At 39.1% G+C, this 22,128-nt stretch overlaps 1 protein-coding gene across 3 annotated transcripts in view; it reads right to left on the bottom strand.

Moving 5' to 3' along the window:
• Positions 1 to 22,128, bottom strand: part of PTPRK (protein tyrosine phosphatase receptor type K) — a 479,445-nt gene that overhangs the window by 275,706 nt on the left and 181,611 nt on the right. For all 3 annotated transcript variants that reach the window (XM_079780718.1, XM_079780717.1, XM_079780719.1), the window contains exon 3: positions 14,866 to 15,137. In XM_079780718.1, the coding sequence (XP_079636844.1) occupies positions 14,866 to 15,137 (272 nt within the window). The remainder of the gene's footprint in view (positions 1 to 14,865; positions 15,138 to 22,128) is intronic.

Raw genomic sequence — 22,128 nt, forward strand, 5'->3', positions numbered from 1 at the left:
GCTGCTGGCCCAAGGACAAGACTCTCTCCTCAGAGGGGCCTTGTTCCCCTTGGGACAGGAGTGGGAGGTGTAAATGGGGCCTCCAGGAGAAAGTCATAAAGCACAGAGAGGTGGGGAATTCAGAGTCTAGGATGAGTCATTAGTTTTAGGGACCTTCCAAACAGAGCTATACCCTGCCTGGCCTAACAAGCACCATGTTTTACTAAGTAGGTTAGACAGATGACCTTACAGGCTTTTACTTGGAGAACAGAGGAAGCGGATTGTCCCTTTCCTTCTGATTCCCAATTATGCCGTAAGGTGGCTGATAGAGGTACATGATCTCGCTAGATGATTTGTTAGATTTACATGACTGAAGTGAGAGGGCTGTTTCTGCAACACGAGCTCTCTGTGAAATACAACGGGGTTCAAGGCTGAAATTCAACTCAGGGCATAACCTCTTGACAAGGTAGCCCAACGAATGTAAGTCAGTGATAACAAAGAAGCAGTGGACATCTTTGCCTCCTGTATTCTTCCTTTGATTCTCTTCCAAAAAGCACCCTGACCAAGAAAGACCCAAGAACAAATGCATTTCAAACTCCTGTGCCTTACAACTCAACTAAATAACTCAACTGACTCCAAACTGAGAAGCAAATGGCCATGAGAAAAGCAAAAAAAGGACCTTTTGCTGCATCACAAAGGCAGCATACTGACAATTTACAGAGGCTAGAAACCCTGCAAAAGGAGCTCTGAAGGTGAACAAGGAGCTTCCTGCTGCCAATCAATAAGGCACTCCTGGTTGTACAGGGAGTGAATGCCATTTACTAGCTGGGTTGCATTATAACTGGCAAATCCACTTTATTTTCCAGGAGATCTCAGGGCATAGCATGCCCTTTTATGGCACAAGGAAACTTACTTGGCATATGCGACAAAGAACTTGTCTGACTTGGAACCACTGGTACATAAAGCAAATAAAAGATTAGAAGCCACCCAGGTGAAGGAGATTAGAGACTTAAGGGGCAGATGGAGGAGAAGAGCATCATCTGGACATCCTTCATCCTTCATAATAAGGGAAGGTTCCCCAGCGACCCCAGCACAAAGAATAAGCTTAAATGAACAAAATCTAGCAATTATGTTGACAAAGGCAGAATCCATGAATAGACTTTTTCTTTTGAATGTGATCTTGTCTGCCAAAATCTGATTACCTTTCATAACAAGTAAATCTCTTCTAAGCAAAAATCTCTTTGGAGTAACAAAAATGTGCCTTGCCCCCCGCAGGTCATCATCCAAAATGTTAAACGTCACAACTTTAAGAGTCCGGTTGGAACAGATGGGGCCTGGATAATAGCAGAGCGGAGATGGCTAGCAAATGCTGAGTTAAGAGCCAGCTTTGATCTGCTGAGCTAAGACTTAAAAGAACGACTTTTGAAAATCATCACTGTCATCACTCTGCTCTGCTGATTAGACTCTTCTGAGTGGTCCAAAGGCATTTAGGAATCAAAATAATTTTTTTTAAAAATCTCTTGACCCGGATTTGGAAACTCCTTAATGTTAGTGTCCAATCTACTTAACGTAATTTATCATTCCTCCTCATTGTAAACCCTCCACTTCAATCAGACCTGTGTGGAGGTCCCCACACACAGAATCATTCTCATTTCTGACCAGTAGAGGGCGTGCTATGTGCCTGGTAACTATGAAACCTAAACCCCCTTTCACTCCTGCCTTCACATATCTAGATACCCCTCCGCTTTAGTCTGAACACTCAACCTTATGTTTTGCTTCCTTCTTGGAGCTCTTTTAATAATATGGATTTCTCTACTCCGTTGGACATTTACTTAAATAACAATATAAGACAGCCAATATTAATGCGTCATCTCCCTCAGATAACTTTTGTTTTCCCCCCATTGTTTCATCACAGCATTTTCAAACATATAAAATTTAGAGATAATTGTGCAGAAAAATCCTATATAACCATCACCTGCCATCAAAAATTATCAGCACATAGCAATCTCTCTATTGGACTTAATATTTCCTGAGGAAAAATAAGAAATTGTTTCATACTTGTTTGTTTTCTTTCCAAGCCTAGAATAGTGCTAAGTATATAGTAACAATTCGCTGAACACTTGGTTGGTTGAGGAAATGAATTAAAATCCAGTCTGCCAAAGTTCTAGTCCACATTCAGCTTACTTCATGCAATCAATTCTTGGACAGACAAAACATAAAAAAATTCAATGTCTTTTAAAGAAACATACACAAATGATATCAAGAAAAATTCTCCTGAAAAATTGAATGGAAGTGAAAAAAATTATAACACTACTCTGAGATCACCACTTAATATCTAATCAGCAAGTCAAATTTGCTTTTGACACCAAATTGGAAAATCATACTAATATATAAAAACCCAAGGGCCGTCGAGACTGAAACAACCAGACAGATGACTGAACAGCAGGCTGCGTGGGGCAACCAGGTGGGCAGGGGTTTAGTGAGGGACGACCAAATGACTGAACAGCAGGCTGTGTAGGGCGACCAGGCCAGCAGGGGGGGAAGTTGGGGGTGACCAGGCCGGTGCGGGGTGTGGGCAGTTGGGGGCAACCAGGCTGGCAGGGGGCGCAGTGAGGAGCGACCAGGCTGGCGGGGTGGAGGGAGTGGGGCAGTTATGGGTGATCAGGTCAGCAGGCAGAGGCAGTTAGGGGTGATCAGGCTGGCTGGGGGGGTTAGTAGGTGCGATCAGGCAGGCAGGCAAGTGAGCAGTTAGGAGCCAACAGTCCCAGATTGTGAGAGGGATGTCCAACTGCCGGTAATCAGACATCCCCCAAGAGGTCCCGGATTGGAGAGGGTGCAGGCTGGGCTAAGGAGAGCCCCCCCCCCCCCCCCGACCCGGCCGTGCACGAATTTCGTGCACCAGGCCTCTAGTTATCAAATAAACAAATAGCCTTGCACATTAGAGAGGGTGTAGAATTTATCTTTAGTGAACCTGATTCAATTCTGGCTAAAAACATGACCTTAAGCAAGTCATTTATCCTCCCTCAGTCCTTATCTCTAAAATAAAAATAGTTGTACTTTCCCTAGTGACCTCACTATTGTGAAGATAATTTTTTTTTAATTTGTCAAACTTCTTTCTAAAATACAAAGCACCACCTAAATAGTACAGTCTCTATTGCATAACCAGTCCTCTTGCAAAGAGGATCTAAAATCCACTTAGGGACCAAGACATAAAACTATCTAAAATAGTACAGGCCAAATATCTGAAGAGCAATGTAAGCAAAACAAATACAAGGAGTAGTGTTATGTCTAGCTAAGGCTTCATGGTAGAGGTGGGCATAAAGTTGGGTTTTAAAAGATAAATAGGATGCAGACAAGGGAAAAGAAGAAACAAAGGCATTTCAGAAGGTAGATACTTCATGTATAAACTCACACATGTTCACACACACACACACACACACACACACAATATGCCAAAACTGTGCAAAGAGCAATTAGAGCAATTTTCATTCAGTTTGACTAATTTGCAAAAATTAATGGTAGAGACTAGAGCAGTTGACTGAGGCGAAATTATGAAGGACTCAAATAAAGGCTAATCATTTTGACCATATAGGAAGTATTCACAAAATCAGAGTAGCTCAATATCAGTAACTTAGCATCCCCCCCCCAACCCCAGTAATCCTATATAATAAAAACCTAATATGCTAAGTGTCCAGTTGACCGGTCGGCCGTTCAACCAATCAAAGCATAATATGCTAATGATATGCTAAGACCGCTCAACCACTCATTATGACATGCACTGACCACCAGGGGGCAGACAGTCGACTGGTCAACCAGTCACTATGACATGCACTGACCACCAGAGAGCATATGCTCCAACCAGTAGGTTAGCTTGCTGCTGGGTCTGGCTGATGGGGACTGAATGAGATGGGCTGGACATGCCCTGGAGCCCTCCTATGGTTCCTCCCCACTGGCCAACCTCCCACATCCCTCCCTGGCCCCGATTGTGCACTGATGGGGTCCCTCGGCTTGGCCTGTGCCGTCTCGCAATCCAGGACCACTCAGGGGATGTCAGAGAGCCAGTTTCAGCTCGATCCCGCAGGCCAGGCTGAGGGACCCCACTGGTGCACAAATTCGTGCACTGGGCCTCTAGTCTTATATAATAAAAGCATAGTATGCAAATTGTCCCCTTGACCAGAAGTTCATCCAGGAGTTCGACGAGGGGGGCAGCGGCCGCCAGGGGAAGAGAGGGAGGCCCCGGCTGGTGGCAGCGGCAGTGGCAGGTGATCGAGGGAAGGGAGGAAGGACCCAGCCGGCAGCCGCTAGTGACCCTACTAGTGCACGAATTTTGTGCACTGGGCCTCTAGTCTATAATAATAAAAGCATAATATGCTAATTAGACCAGACAACTTTCTGGACGAAGCCAGGGCTACAGGGGAAGCCCAAGTCCCAGATGCCTGCCAGCGGCTGGAGGGAAGCCTGGATCCCAGGTCCTGGGTACCAGAGGGAAGCCCGGGTCCCAGGTGCCAGAGGGAAGCCGTTGCCGGCAGCCGCGGGAAGGAAGGCCTACTCTTGCACGAATTTCGTGCATCAGGCCTCTAGTTTGTTGATATCAAAGGTTAAGGCAAGTGAAACAGAAAACTGTTACCATTGTCAAGATGGGACACAACCAGAGCTGCGACTAGAAAGTAAGCAGTTTAAAGACTATAAAGAATATAAAATTTAAACATGTATGAGATGAGACCAAGAATAAATAAATAGGCTCACCAGGTAGAAATCTTCAAGTGTTCAAACTTTTCACTTGGATTACAAATCTCCAGGAGACTAGAACATAACCATCTCATCTTTGAAACAGTCCCCTTTGACGGCTATGCCTATCTCAATGCTTCCACAAAGCCAAACTCCTGGCAGATCTGGATTAGCTGTTTGCTCTGTTTCGAATGGATTTCCCTGATAAAAATCAGGAAAGTTAGCTTTATCAGGGAAAGGTCCCTAGGTCCTCTTTGCCATTCAGATCTTCATGTGAAGGTTACCTTCTCAAATAACTTTTCCTTAACCAGCTGGTCCAAGGTGGTTTCCAAGACACTTAACTCTCACATTGATCTAATTATCTACTTAGCACTTATTGTATTCAGATCTTTTCCTCATTTATTTATCTGTTTTCCCCCCTCCCACTCCTAGAGTGGAATTCCTAGGAAAACAGAAAACTAGAGACTTATTCAGCACTGTATTATATTACCAGCAGCCAGATTAGCTTGTTGGATACATATCTGAGGAATGGGTAAAAAAAATGAGTCATTCAGTCAACCTTTGGAGTGAAAATAAATGTCCTCAGGACTACTCTGGATCCCATGTCTTTTTCAGTCTTGGATAATCCACTTCCCTTAAATGCTGTGAGAAAATCCCCATTGACCTCTCCTCGCCGCTCCCACCCCCAGCACATGCTCTAACACCACCCCCCTAGTGTCCGTGTCCATTGGACATGTTTATATGTATGCATACAAGTCCTTTGGTTGATCTCTTATACCCCCCTCCCAGCCTCCCCTGCCTTCCCTCTGAGGTTTGACGGTCTGTTCAATGCTTCTCTGTCTCTGGATCTACTTTTGTTCATCAGTTTATGTTGATCATTATATTCCACAAATGAGTGAGATCATGTGATATTTATCTTTCTCTGACTCTATTCTGTCTCTTTTCAACTTTGCTAGCTTTAGTTAATGGCCTTCACTTGTAAATAAGAACTTTACATAGACTACTTTGCAGCTTTCACTACTTCCTTCAAACTTCATAAAACACGTATGTAATGAGTAGACTAGCTATCATCTAACATTGCAGGGACTGAAACTCAAAGGGCCCACAAAACAGTCACTCAAAGAGCAGAGGCTGACCAATGGACCAGGGATTGAACACAGGCCAAATGAAATCCAGTTAAGACCTTAACCCAATATATAAGATGGTCTTGATGTTATTCTCTATCAACATAAAAAAAAAAGGAGATCTTCCATTTCTCTCATGCAGCCAGTCACAATACCTAATGTAAAGGGTGGTAAAAGCAAATAGGAAGGAAAACATGAAAGAAAAAGAAAACAAATAGCAACACCTCCCCCCGCAAAAGAAAAAAAAGGAATTCACCCTCCTAGTATTTATGGGCTAAACTGGCTTCATCCCTTTGTAAGCCTTACATTATGAAATTTCACAATCAAACTGCAATGACTTTTAATAAATATTAACCCAAGAAATGGGTTAATATCTGTTTCGAAGTATTATATTTGTACTGCTGTTGCAAAATGGCTGGATCTAAAGATGTTTAAGTTTGAAGCAAACTTTGATCTCTAGGTGCTGAAAGTTTTCCATTTTTATTATTTTATTGAATTATTACTTGGTATACACTTATGACTATAGACCTTATTTTGTAAACATAAATTGAGAATTGATTTACTGCTTCCAGAAAGCTGAGAAGAATGATTTTTTTTTTTAAAGATCATTCAAAGAATATTAAGAATCCAAATCTCATCAGGGAACTCCAGTGGTATGTGCAATGGTTATTTATATAACTAAATGCAGAAATTACATGTAGCGGTCAGTTTAATAACACCAGTTTTAAAAACACTTTCTGAAAATTATGACAACTAAATTTAACCGTAAATTGTCTGTCAGATTACATAAGAGGATGTTTTTATTTTCAGTGTCCAACGGTTTTTTTCCTTTATATTCCAACTTGTATCACTAACCACAGAATTAGATTATATATGTAACATTATCTAAAGGAATAGTAAAATAGATACAAACTATACAAATGTCTGACATTTCCCTTCTATTTCCCGCTTAAATACAATCTCTCGATTGACAAACTATGAGATATTTACATCCTTTTATTATTCCATTATGTTCAAAGAAATGGAACTGAAATCATCACAGCATAAACGTTAAATTTTAGATAAAAATATAATGTCACTCATTTTTGTTTTTTTCCCATGAAGAGCTAACATTCTGCTCACATTTTAGACATAGTCTGAAACGGGGGAAAAAATCAGTCTTTGAAATGGAAATGAACAAAGAGGTCACACAGAAATTCAAGTTGCACAGAAACTCAAAAACCCTTTAAAAAAAGACCAATTCCAATTAACTATCAAAGAAAACAGGCAAACTAACTGAAGGAATTGATTTTCAATTGTTATCTATTTTTTTTTCCTGATATGACATGCTATTGCATTAACAAATGGCAGAACTTGGTCAGAAACATCATTAAACTGATCAGAAGGAGACGGCTCTTTCATTGTTTTGTGTGTTTGGCTATGAATCCTGCCCTAGAAGAATACATTTTTTTCTAATCTTGGTACATGAAAAATCAGCCCGTTAAATGTCTGGTAAATAATTTACACAGAGGTATAGAAAACAAGGAGTCAGAAGTGTGTTGGTTCAGATTCAAGACACCGGGCTGAAGGGGAGTGAGCAAAGAACTGGCATTCCCTCCCCTGCCCCTTGGATAAAACAACCTCCTAAGGAAAACAAGTCATACACTGAATAAACACTATCTAACTCTTCTTACTGCTCATTATTTTCCCACTGCTATTAAAAGATAAGTGCATTTATTTCACAGATGTATTTCTCAAAAGAATTAGTGAAGGGGCCCTTGACAGCTCCTGCTATACTGAATAAAAACAGGTATGATTTAACAGAAAAAGAAGAGACTGCTGTCATATAATTGCAATAATTATCGTGTTAACTAGAAACACTCGTCTCTTCATTTGTTTACCTTTATTTACAAACTGTAAATTTCATCAGTGAATCAATACACAAACAGAATCTAACAGGAAAGTAAAGCTGATGTTTTATAATAAAAGCAAATCACTGTCAGGAACCAGGGAGAAGTCACCCTCACAAGGTTGTAAGTTTCAAGAAAATAGTGACTATAATAATGTGGGAGTTTCTCCAAACCCATTTGGAGTACTTTAAGTGAAACAAATAGCGAATCATTAAGACTAAAAATCAGCAGCAAAAAGGCTGCTTAGTTAATAACAAGTATTTGCCAACATAAAAATGAACCCAAGTGCCCGTGTCAGGAAATTACGGCTGCCATAACCAAAATAAGCCTATGTAATTGTGACTAACTTCAGAAGTCACTGATATGGCTAATGTGCAAACATTTAATAGCAAGATTAAGTTACTAAAGAGGAAAAAGGGAAATAATTTTGACCACTAAAGAGCCAGCAATTTAGTCCATGCATGAAGATGAGAAACATTCCTTTAGCACTGAAGGTAAGAAATGTCCAAACCTGCATAGAATTTCTATGAGTTGACTGAACCAACTAACAACAATGCCAGGAAGCAAGATCTCAAATGCTCCTGAAGAATGACAGTTCTGAGGTTTCTTATATATATGTGGAATTAAGAAGGGAAGGCAAAGATTACAGGAAGGTAGGAGAACGCAATGTGGTGATTGGATTACAGTATAATTGGCAACATTATGTAATCTGGAGGGTGGTTAGCCTTTCAAGGGGTCTAAAGAAGAGCCATTTCCAAGGTGTGTTAACCTAGATGCAAAGAAACAATGGACAGGGATGGCTTAGGCTAAAATAAACTTTTACTAAGAAGTTATAGTCCTGAAGCATGACTCCTCAGTTAGGATTTATCATCAGATCACCCTGTGTGGTACTTTACATTAGGTTTATTATAGAGCTCCTTTCTCATCCACATACTGGATTAAATATTAAAACTAACTAAAGGTGACATACAGGAAGTATCCAGCCCAGGGTCTTACACATAGTAGACACAGAATAGATGAAGTGTCCTTCCTTTCTTTCTTCTTCCAATCATTGATTATCTTATAGCCCTATTTACTTTTAAGTGTCTCCTCTCTGCAACTGAACTGAAAACATAAATTGTTTCATTCCTAGATAGATGTGTACACTTTTAATTCTCCCCTATGTCTCACATGTTTTATCCATAAACAATATGTGGTGAGAAATGTGACTGATTACTTGAAAGCTCAAAAAAGATGGGACATAGTACATTAGGATGCTTTTGGCTGTATAGGAAAAGACCCATCTAAAAGTTGTTTAAAAATTTGTTTTAATTTTATTATTATTTCACCTGAGAGTAGGACCCTGGCCCCTTCCACACTTTCTTCTTTTCCTCAGTTTCTTATCTCCTACCTCATAGCTACATGGCAACTGCAGTAGCTCCAAGCACCGTGTTCTCATGTAACAATATCTCTCTCTTCTTAGCTGGGAGGAACATCTTTCTCAGAGGTCCCCCAAAACTCACTGGACAGAGCTGGGTCACATGGCCACCCTTAACTGGAAAGGAAGTTGTGAAAGTGAGGTGGGAGTCCTGCCAATGTGGAAGAAAGTGAGAAGACTGACTATTGAACAGAAAATTAATAATATCTATAACACTGTTATACAAGATAACAAGCCAGAGTCAATTATAATGCTTATGAATAAAGTTATAAAGTTACAGCTATAAGCTCTATCTAGAGTTATGAACAGAACTGTACCCCCCCCTCCCCAATTCATATGTAGAAATTCTAATGCCCAATGTGACTATCTGGAGATAGGGCCTTTGGGAGGTCAAGTTCAATGCAGTCATAAGGATGGGACCCTAATCTGATAGGCCTGGTGTCCTTAAATGAAGAGCAAGGGACACCAGAGCTATCTCTCTGTACCAGGTGAGGACACAGTGAGAAGGTGGCCAACTGCAAGGCAGGAGGAGAGCCCTCACCAGGAGCCAAACAGCCTCCACCATGATCTTTGGACTTTCTGCTGTCTAAGCCACCCAGTCTGTAGTATTTTGTTAGGGCCTCCAGCAGACTAACCCGTCTAAGAAAGAAAAGTCCTGCCGTCCTTTCTCCAGTGGGGCTCTACATGGTTGAATGACAACCTGTAGAAATTGGAAGAGTTTCAAGAGCTATGGCACAGAAACTATATCCACTTTTCCTCACATTTTGCATGGATGATTCATAAGCATGCTCTTACTCCAGCCCTTGTCCCCAAAGACCAATCTTTTAGAGATCTTCTATTTTAAATAAACAGTCCCTTGGTTTAAGTCCCAATCTTCCTAGGTCCAAAGCCAGCAGTCTCTCTGGAGTGTAACAATCATCCCATGGCCAAAATATCAGCGCAATACACGCTGACATAAACCTTCAGAAAGGAAACAAAAACAGAAAATCTCATGCCGTCCAGTTCTTACATTTTTTCAAACCAATGAAAAATGTTAAGAAAATGAGTTGTAAAACTTCAGTATTTGTTTCTCAGTGTATTAGGAGGGTTGTGTGTGTGTGTGTGTGTGTGTGTGTGTGTGTGTGTGTGTGTGTGTTTAAAGGCGCATTCTGCTATATTATCACTTTTCCAATTTCTGGCCAAACCCCTGTAGTTTTCATCACGCATCATTTTTGTGATTAATGACGTGCACCCAGTTAATGGAAAACAGCAGATTAGGTTTCCACTAATAGTTTTGGAAGTTATGTCTGCCTGCCTCATTTGGTAACAACCTCACTGTTCAGTAAGAAACTAATGGATTTAATCCCAAAGCAGAACTTAGTTTACGCATACTAGACAGGTCAGATTTCCAGAGTGGAGAAAATTATACTTTAGAGGCATGCTGATCTTCCATTGAAATTTAACACCGAGATCATGCCTCATGTTTTTTTTTTTCTCATTTTACTTCTATTTAGTAAATAATTTAAAATTTTACAATACTTACTTGAGGCCTATAAAAATAGGCAGAATTGGTATCCTGTGACCATTGCAAATAAAACAAATATAATATGACATTTTCTATAATTAGTATACTGAGCAGCAAAGACATCTATCGCCTTGAAGACACAGGTGAGAAACAGTTCCTAACATATTAGTGTAGCAATGTAGTGCTTATGTCATAAACAAAACTGCATTTCCGTGTTTTGTTTCACTACAGAGTGTGCTAGCTCCCAACAATTGTGGTTTAAGAAAAACAATGTGGTACAGGAGAAAGCTAGTCCCATTTCGGCCTCAAGTTACTTTGGAAACACATCTATCTTTTGTTTTCATTTCCCGGCTACATTTCATATTTATCTCTCTTAAGTCATTTAACAATTGCTGTATTATTTCAAATTTTATCTAGGTATGTTTCACATTTCCTATCTGGACTAGGCTCCTTAAGGCGACACTCTACATCTGGTTTATATTATTATCTCCTACACTGCCAAGCAAGACCATAAGGCTCAGAGGAAGAGGGAAGTGCCCAGTATCCCCAAAGGTGAGCACAGTTTGACCTCATGCTAACAAGGTGTCAAGTAAGTTGACATTTGAATAAATAAAACACCTAAAAAGAAGAGCATGGAGGGGAAGGGACGTCTAGGTGAAGCACAGGTGATTTTCAGAGCAGTGAAAAAACTCTGTATGATATTCTAACGATGGATACATGTCATACATTTGTCAAACTCTTAGAAGGTACAACACCAAGAGTGAACCTTAAAATTAACTACAGACTCGGAGCGATTCTGATGTCAATGTAAGGTTCCTCCATTGTGTACCATTCTGGTGGTTGATGTAGATTATAGGGGAGGCTATGCACATGGGGAGGTGGAGGATATATGGGGAATCTCTGTACCTTCCTCTTCATTTCGCTGTGAACCTAAAACTGCTCTAAAAAAATAAAGTCTTTTTAAAAAATAGCATGATTTCAAAACAAGAACATTCTGAGCACATATGCTCAATGCCACACAACTGCAAAATTAAAGTCAAGATTCACCCAGGAAGGTTGGCCCCCAAGTTCATGAGCCTTATCCTGATCTGCCAGGTAACCAAAATTCATTATTTGGAGAATCATTTTTGCCTTCATTTCACAATGTCATGTATATTATTTTTTTCCTTTTTCAAATCACAGGTTAAATTTCTTGGGATTAAAAACTACTATCTCCTCATTTTTTAATAATCCATAGCAAATATTATTAAATTACCACATTGACCTCCAGTTTAGGCATCTGATAAGATGGAATCACTGGGAAGGACAAATCAGAGCAGATTTTTAGTTCAACCAGAAAATGGAAAAGAGAGGAACACTGCAGGTATATGTAAGCTATGGAGCTTTGTAACACAAAATGGGGGGACCCCCCCACACTTCCAGAAGTATGATTTTTATACAAAAATTAGCTTATATTAATTAAAGGTAGTTTCACTCTGGGGCTATTTTCTTTTTGGTAGTTTTTACTGTTGTTAAAATTGGGCGAGAAGGGGGTTGATTAGAGGAGTGGTCAGATAAAAAATGGCTCAAGCAAAGAAAATACAGGATTCTCCTCTAGAAATACAACAAAAGACAAGGAATTACAAAAATTAGAGTATAAAAAAATGGTTCAAAAAGTTTGGAGAGTGTAAATTCTCTGGAAAAGAGAAATTGAGTTAAATTATGGGGGAAAAGAGAATAATTTCTATGTATATCTTAACTTCATCTAGAATCTGAAAAAATAAAAAAATAGCAGTGTGTCTTTAAGAATGAAAATGAGTAAGCAGCTAGCATGACCCATTGAAATAGCTATATTTTTAAAAAATCCATAAAGATTCTGCATTAAGCAGTAGTCAAAAGTTTTTCATGCTATTTCCTAATAGCGAAAAGGCAACATAAATATAGTTTGTGTTGAGCTGGTTGTTTCTAATAACTGATGTACAGGTACAAATACGTATCTAAAAGACAGAATCGATGAAAACATCAACCAAATAATTTATTGAGCACTAACTAAGCACATGAAAAATGTTCTACTCTGCTATTCACTCTCATTGATTGTGAAGTTTTGCAGGTTAAGGGAAAATGTGTGGAAGCAAAGTAATCACTTAAAAAATGATCTGTGGCTCAAATTTCAATCTGCAACAGACATTTACCCATAGGTTCTATATATTTCATAGTCTTTTTCTCTGACAAGAGATCTCCAAAAAGATCTCACTGGCCAGGTTGAAACCTTCACAGAACCTTTTTACACTGCTGACTTAAACATGGCAGGTACATGTAAACTAGAGGGCTTTGTCATGCAAAATAAGACTGAACAAAGAAGCATTCATCCAGTTCTAGGTACTATAACTCAACATTAATATTGCAGAATCTGGGCCATACAAAAAGTTATTAATGTAAACGACTCAAAGGGAGGTGTTAGAAAAAAATAAGGGGAAAGTAATCAATGCATGTCATTTCTTAGTCACAAAGGAACACAAGTATGATACCACAGAGATTATTTGTTGGATTCATCAAACTCTATTGTATTTTAAAGCACAACAAACCATTCAATTCCTTCACCAACTATCTACACGGGTAGCAAAGAGCAATCAGGGCTGACTATAGGCAATATGACTCCAGAACCCAACATTTTAACAATATGCTAGACTTGTTCTTTGGGCCTTGTAAGAAGTCTGCATACGTGGACAGTATTATTTTGCTGAATCAGAGCCTTTTCTTTTTTTCAGTGTTTTGTTACACTCCGACAATAGATCTCTGTGAAGTCAATATGTCAGGGCATGGTGCGGGTGGCCCAGTATTGACAGCCAGGAGCCCACTGGCCTTTCTTCCAGTACTGGAGCATTAGGCCACCAATCCAGCTACCACATACGCAGCCCTCCCGAAGCTCTGACCTCCCCAGAGGACAGCTCTCCCAGACTGAAGAAAAAACGTCTTTCTATTCTGGGATAATGGAATCAACTACCTAATGAAACCCCACTGAAATCTCAAAAGACACATAACCCTGAATGAAGAACCCTACCTGTGGAACAACACCTATGAAGTAAGAGGCTTTTAATACACAGAAAATCAACTCAAAACACAGCAATTAAAACAATACATTGAAATTCCCCCTTCCTTGGGAATCAAGACAAACCTAAATTGAAGAAATGGTTAATTTTTAAATAACAAATGAAACTGTTATTAGCTTATAAACTATTTATTGAACATTGCAAAATATACTATTACATAAACACATTCTCATTAAGTTCTCTAATGAACTACAAATAAGCAAGCCATTTAAAAGTTTAATTCTCAAGTTCTAACACAAAGGTGAACGAAATTTCAAAAGACGTAACTTTCTATTTCCAGGAACTGAATCTCATAGTGAGGATTACTGAACAACTCTCTGATCCTGTGAATGAACTTCTGGTGGGGGAAAATCCAAAGACATGTGGACAGCTTTTCTTTTTTTCATTTGCTTACTTTTTTTTAAGATTTTTATTTTTAATCCAAACTGGACGATATATTTTTATTGATTTGAGAGAGAGAAAGAGAGAGAGAGAGAGAGAGAGAGAGAGAGATGAAGAGAAAGAGCCAGTGAGAGAGAGAAACCTCGATATGAGAGAGAAACATCAATCTGTTGCGTACCATACGTGCCCTGTCCAGGGATCGAACCACAACCTAGGTATGAACCCTGACCAGGAATCGAACCCTCAACCTTGTGATATATGGGACCATGCTCCAACCAACTGAGCCACCTAGCCAGAGCTGTCTGCTTATTTTCATACTTCAAGTAACTGTCAAAATTATTCAAATTGCCTCCCTTTTAGATACCAGATTTCATGAAACACTATTTCATGTTTATTTTCCAGATGTTATTTTCAAGAAGTGAGTAAACCAATCACATCTGAATATTGCATTCAAATCAAAAACACTATTTCTTCCTGCACAGACACACAGAAATATATCTGCCAATAAGTAGCTTTTTGCCAAACAACCAACAAATTTTGTACCTGAACTATTTTTTCCCTATAGGTGGAATGATTTTTCTCCATTTTTCAAGATTTTGCTCCAAGGTATTCAAACATTTGCTCAAGGGAGGGATGGGGAAGGGTTAGACGGACAACCTTATATTTCTATGGGGCTAATATTTACATCTAAGCATTATATACATGGTGAGATCCAATACAACAAAGCATTAACCAGAAAAGAAAGGATGATTACCTGATATTCATTGGGCCAAAAGGTGCTCACGGCTAGCTCAGCCCGAAGCCAATCTCTACCCGTGAATCCAGTCACATTCCAAATTGGATTGGCAAGAGGTCCCTTGTTCACCCTAACTAATATGTTCAAAGTGCCAGGGTTCAACCCTTTCTGGCTATATAGCAGGTAACTGAAATCAATACAGTGTGTGTCATTCTCCTTCATTGTAGGCAGCTGAAGTCTGGCTTTTTCTCCAGGGTCGTGGTCTGAAGAGTCCACTATCATATAGGAACCTGAAATGACATTGCATATAATAAAGTTAAACAAATATGTAAGCAAAAAGGAATATATAACAGAAAGAATACTAAACACAATACCAATCTATTCTCAGTGTTACATCTAACTCAGGATTACAGAGCCACAGATACCAAACAAGTAAACAAATGAAGTTCTTACAGGTGACAGATATTGTTCAAAGCACATAACATGTATTATACATCTGCTCTCTGCAATGACCTGTTATTAATCCTATTTCACAAGTTAGAAAATTGAGAAATAATTAGTAACCTCTTTGACTATTTGAATAGTCAAACAGGTAGAGCCTGGTTCAAACCCACATTTGCCTCTAAAAAAATCTTTAGTATTATTAAGCAGAAGTCTTTTAATGTCAAACAAACAAAGCAAGACCTTACGGGCCTGATTTACATAGAGCATGCAGCTTTCCTTTTCCGTATTCATAATACTATTGCAGAGAAATGGACTAAAAGTGTAGACACTACCATCATTTATATATCCAAACCCAAGCTCATCAGTTATAAAAGCTGTGTAACCTTTTGCAGTGTACTAGCCACTCTGAACTTCAGTGCAGAGAAAAAAATATACTTTGCAGTGCTAATTCTGAGGACTAAAATTTTAAAATGTCAAAATTTCTATACTGAGAATCTGATATAGGGTAGATTCACCTGTCTAGAGCCTCACCCACGAAGCTTTCAGCTAATCACCATGGCCACTGGTCCCAATTCTACGGTAGTCCTTATGCTCTTCTATGGCTTCCAGAAACCTGGTTTGAAAATCACAAATCTACCCTACTTCCATTGATTAATAAATGTTCACTGGTTGTCTATCATGGGAAGGCACAGGACATAAAGAGCCCTACCATCATAGAACCTCACAGTCCCACCCTCAAATATACAGTTCTGCACTGTACCCAAAGGTCATATAGTACAAAGTTCAAAAATGGGACTTGAACATCAGCTGATGGTATTAGTTCAAGGTTATCTCCGGAAAAACAACCAGTGTTTCTCATGTCACTATGCATTTTCACACGGACACACATCACAGAAATGCAAATATATGTATGGATTATACTTAAGGTTGAACACAAATTTTATTGTACAATACTTCCCCCTAGATGTAGATTAAACCTAAATGTGTTAGGCATAGTGTTACAGAACTTAGTGTCACAAAGGTTGTGTTTGGACCTCTCTCCTAAGCAATTTGTAGAATTCATCAACCCTTTGGGTTTCCTCCCTAAAACACAGTAACTTTTACCTGATACTAAACATTCATTGACTGTTAGTCTAATTAGTTCAATTAATGCCCCGAAATGTATGCAAACCATGGACGATAAGAGGACTTCTACTATATAGGAAATACAAAGTTTAAATCTGACCAATTCCCATTTGGTGGTATTATGATTCAGAGCTTGTGGCAAGATTTCATATGATAACTCTGATACTGTTATAATAACCTGGTTATTAGTAACAGGGGAGGAGTAAAGGGAAGACTAGATAATACAGGCATGCCATTTATACAGCTTTGCTAATTTAACGCTCTCCAAGTCTCTTCCCTGCTGATCGATGAGGTAAGGAACTGGACAAAGGCAGTCTGGAGCATGACCAGTAAGGTCTGAGTGACCTGGGAATGTGCCTACCTGTCTCTCAGTCACACCTGGGGATTAGTCAGTGGCCAGAATAGGTATGGTCACCGCAAGCACATGAAACAGGAATATTTCAACTTTGAAACAAAGGAATGAGCTTTCTTGATCTCTCTCTCTCCTTCTGCTCCTCCTCCTTCTGACTATTGTTACAGGGAGTGTGTTCCCCTGTGCCCACCTGGCTCTTGGCCATGTGGGCCTCCCCTCAATGGACTAAGGGACTTTAATTAGTTGAGCCTGGCTGCAACATGCAACAGTAGCTCTGAACACGGGCCTTGCTCTGGGCTCTACTGGAACCCCAGCTCTTTCAGGACTGGTTTAAGAGGCATGGGACTTATGCAAATAAAGCCTTTGCCACATCTTGTTTGCCTGCAGGGGGTTCAGAAATTCTTATTTCAGTGGTACCCCAAGAACCTGAACCCCACTCCCACGAGCAAGGGAGGCATTGGATTCTCCAGTGACAACACTATCAGGCCAAGTACAGAATAAGCTTACTAAAGCTACTGATATAGTTACTGATATTACTTTCACTTCATTTTTCCCAGTTCTCATCTTCTCTTGTAACCTGGAATTCCTTTCCCCCCGCCTTCCTGATTCTCATAGATTGCACACTAACAAATAAATTTGCCATGTATATTTTTGGAGAAGTTAAATGCTCTTTTTTTTCCCCCAACAGGATATCCTGGATCCCACCCCAATTTATAGAAGCAGGATGTTTCTATTTTTGGCTATATTCACATTCAGAAGCCCATCGCTGCTTTATGGAGATGTTTTTCAAATTCACCACAGCAGAGCAGACTAATTATTGCTTTTAACTATGGCCAGGCCTGAGATCTTGGATAAGATACTTAGTGTTATTGGGTCTCAACCTCCTCACAGACTGGTGACCTACTCCACTGCTAAAAACAATTTTTATTTTTTCAGGGACACATTATAGCAGTAGTGCACTTCAATTGTTTTTACAAGTATGTATTATGATTTCTGACTGTCAATTGTAAAGTAGTGACCCAAATAAGTTATGGATTTCCAAATGCTTATGTTCTCCCTGATAAATTAAACTTGGAATAAAATATGCTTTGCCTCACATTTGATGATATTCAGTATAGTAGCATGTTATTTACCATTAAGACCATTTAGCAATTTTTAGCCAGTTGCACTTTTAAGCAACAATAATTTTATTACTAAGGCAATGAACAAATATATTAATTAGTCAGAATATCAATTTCATCATTATTAGAAAGACAACAGTCACAAAATAAAAAGCTGTCCAAACTATTTCAGCATTTCAAGGGTATTCAATGCAGGTTAAATAAAAGTTTTTAAAAGTGCTGATATTTCATTTCTATAAGGATACTTCTTGTAAATGGGCTTTTTAAAATAATATGAACATTTCATTGGAAAATGTTCGAAAACTTTTTCAAGCTGGAATACAAAAATAGTGGGATTCCCCTCCCCAGTATCTCTCCAAACTGTGTGTGGGCTCCGCCCTCTGCTCTTGCTCCTCTGGCTCGGAGCTATTCCTGGGCCATGCCCTGCCAGCCTTCCACAGCCACCCTCAGGCTCCTTCCGCCAGTGACACCGTGCACCAAGCTGCAGGCTCCCGTTTCCAGCTGCTTCCTACTGTAAAGGGGCTTTCTCGTCAATGCAGCCTGGCTCTGCTACACTTTCTGAGTGCTGTGGGGCAATATGCACTTACTAGTATGGCACAGCTCCAGGAAGGAAGAAGCAGGCATTAGCACCAAAGGCCCTCTAAGTCCTCTGCCAACTGCCTTCATACAGAGGCAATGAACCCAGTAGGCACCGTGAAGGTAGCTGCCTGTTTGACCGGAGTCCCTTCCATCATCCCAAACATAGAGAGCAACATGCTATTCTTATCAACTTATACAAATTACCTCTACAGTCTCCCAGAATAAAGAGTAGTCAACTCCTAGAGTCAGAAAATTCTACACTATGCATTTCCCTCATTTTTTAGATTAGAGTGTCAGTTTACTTACTATTGTTCTGTTACCAGCTAACTAATCCCTCAGATGTCTAATGAATTCAATTCTATTTAGTTGTGATTCAGCTACCTCAACACTTAATAATGAAACTTCTGTGTGCACATACGTATAATGTACTAACTTTGACTGTGTCCTTACAAATATTCCTACAGGCTCTTGGACAATGGAATTCTCAGATATATCATTTAAGACTTGGATTAAAAGGTAAGGCTTATAATATCTTTTTAAGTGCAACCTTTCTGGAGAGCAATTTGGCAATGAGAATCAAAATTAAAAGAGACATATACTGTTTTGTCTGGCAATTCCAACTCTAGGAATGTCCACTACATAAAAAATCCTGTATATGTACAAACAGATAGTTTTAAAAAGATGCTCATCTCATCATTACACTGTTTAAAATAGAGAAAAACAGAAGTGTTTTATACTGTATATCCGATAATACACAATTTGTAAAATTGTGATAAATCAGTTTGATGAATAATTAAGTAGTCTTTAAGAATGATATTAAAACAACTTTAATGGAAAATAGTCACAAATTGTTAAGTAAAATAAGCAGGTTATAAAATATTGTCATTTATGAAAAAATATTTTTAAATAAACCCATTTGTGCAAATGTATGTGCATTCATGTATAAACATGCATGTACACCCATAAACATGCACATATAACTGGCAAAATACAAAGAATATATAGCAAAATGCTAGTTGTGTTATCAAGGTTGGGGGGGGAGCTGTAATTGTCTTCTATTTTCATATTTTTGTTTATACACATTCACGGAATGTTCCACAATAAACATGTAATAGATTTGTGCTTTTAAAAAGAGAGAAACTACATGAATACTGCTTTACAAGAGGAATATCAAATGAGTAATGATAAATAAATACTTAGGAAATAAAAACAGGTACTTTGCCTTTAAAAAATAAATCCTATTTGCATCCTACAGATTAACAGCATTTTGGCTTTCTTTCGACAACAGCAAACAATAACAATAAAAAACTTCTATTGCAATCCAGTTAAAGAGAGAGGGAGAAGTAGAGAATACTTAGACTAAATAGCATTTGTTATTAAAAGAATAGCCAAAGAAAACAAGTCCCATAATCATAAACACCAGTCTAATATCTAGATGAATAAATAATGCCCTATGAATTGTATGTCTTAATGAAATTTTTATCTTTAAGCTCTACTTCTAGGAATAACATAATAACACAAGAAATAGGATTAACTGCAAAGAAAACAATGAATAATAAATAAGTTTCCATACTTCATCCTAAAACTCCTTATATATAGTACATCAATGTAATAATTTTATTGTCAGTTCTTATTCAAAATCCAGTCAATGTGCCCTATAAACTAAACAGAGAAATGCCCACTTTCCTGCCTTGGTACTGACACCCCTCCATGATCTGGTCACACAGCAATTTTGCCACTTTATCTCCCACTACTACTCCTCTCAAGCCACCTTCTCCAACCTGGCAGAACCCTCGCTATTTTCTCCACATAGCATGCTGGTTTTCCTCTCCAGATGGGCTCATGTTCTTGGAAGAGAGCCTCCCGCTATCTAAACCCCTGCCAATTGTATCCATTGTTCTTCCTCAGCCCAGCCCATGCCCCGCTTTCCCTACCTTGGTGCAGAGCCTCTGCCTTTCTGGTTCTGGCCCTTAAGGATGCACTGCTTTTGAACAAATTTTAAATAACGTATATAGGGACCACTTATCTCTCTCAGAAGAGTAAAATGTTCTCCTGGAAAGCATTTAATTCCAAGTCCAATCAGGAGAGAGAAGCTACACGGTGAATGTAACAGTGAAAGTGTGATAGAAAGAAGGTTTCAGCTAAAATTAGCACAATATTCTCCTTCTTCCTAACTGCTACATGTAAAGATTTAGAAACTGGGCCAAACCTTGTGCTAATATTCCCCTACAACATCTTGGAAAGCAAGAGCATGAATCTTCTTGGTCTGCACTCTGACCACCAAAATTTTCATTACGTCTTCTGTCAAGACTAAATAAGCTTATCTATATGTGCTATGGCTTGCTGGTTAGAAGGTTCTTAATATTTGTTCTTTTAGACATGCTCACTCCTTTTTCTATCAAATAGTAAAGAGAATCATGCTGGAATATGTATAAAAAGAACATTTTCAAATGTAAAAATGAGAGGACAATGTTAAAAATGACTACACTTAAGAATTCCCAATTCAGTGGCACTTGAACCTTTCTCAGACTTTCCCTCACCCCTTTTCAGCTCTACCTAACACCTTTCATTCCAATGTGTCAACACCCTCCTTCCCAGCTCTTTGCTTCCTATTCCTTTCTAACCCCCCTTTCCAGAAAGCTCTTTCTTTCTTTGAAACCTGTCATAAATATATAATATTCTCCCAGGCAACACAGATACACACACAGTCTTACAAACAATAGCAAAGGACTCACAGATGTAAATTTAAGGTCTCCTATTCTAAGATCTCTTCAGTTTCTGAAATTGTGTCATTCCCCCCGCCAGGGCTCTCCAACCCGAGTAGTGTTTCTTGTTATGTGGTACTGAAATGTTTTGAGAAGCAGCTGCTAAAAGAAAAAGCAGCTTGAGAGAGAATAATCAGAGATATCTTACAAAGGCAAGAGAGTCTGTCCTATAGCAAACTTTGCAATCATCACTTGCCTTTTCAAAGGAAGCAAGATAGGACAGAACAATGAAAGGTAAGAGAAGGTAGTTCAGTCTGCAGCCTTCGGAAACTGCCAAATAAATATCACACTAACAATTCCAGCCTGTTGTCTGTATATACTTTAACTCTGTCAATAACAAAAGGCAAGAAATTAAAGTCAGTAGCGAATGAGTGGACAGTGCTTCCATATTCCCATATAAGGCGTAGGAGGGAGTACCACTCAGCCAGAAGCTGGGCTCACTGCTGTTGAGCACAGCGGAGGTGGTGGGAGCCTCTCCCACCTCCACTGCGGGAGGGTGGTAAGGAGTGAGGGGTCCCAGACTGCGAGAGGGCACAGGCCGGGCTGAGGGGATCCCCCCAAACCCCAATGCACAAATCTTATGCACCGGGTCTCTAGTTTAATATAAAATTTTAAAAATAACACATTTCTATAAGTCTCCGAAGCCTACATTAATTTAAGATAGCTCTCATGGAATTAGTGTTCCCAATACAGAGCAAAGTCTAATACTGAATCACTGAATCATATCACTGTTCTCTAGGATAAGCTATTCCACCTCCAACACTGCCAATCCAGCTGTTAATTTTTTTAAAAAATCACCAAAACACACTTGGTCAATTGTGATGAGCAATATTGCAAAATGGTGAGGAAAGAAATAGCATGAAAATACTTTTCTGACTATTGTCATACTATTAAT

The sequence above is a fragment of the Cnephaeus nilssonii genome (genome assembly GCF_951640355.1).
Source record: "Cnephaeus nilssonii genome assembly, chromosome: 9".
NCBI lineage: Eukaryota > Metazoa > Chordata > Mammalia > Chiroptera > Vespertilionidae > Cnephaeus > Cnephaeus nilssonii.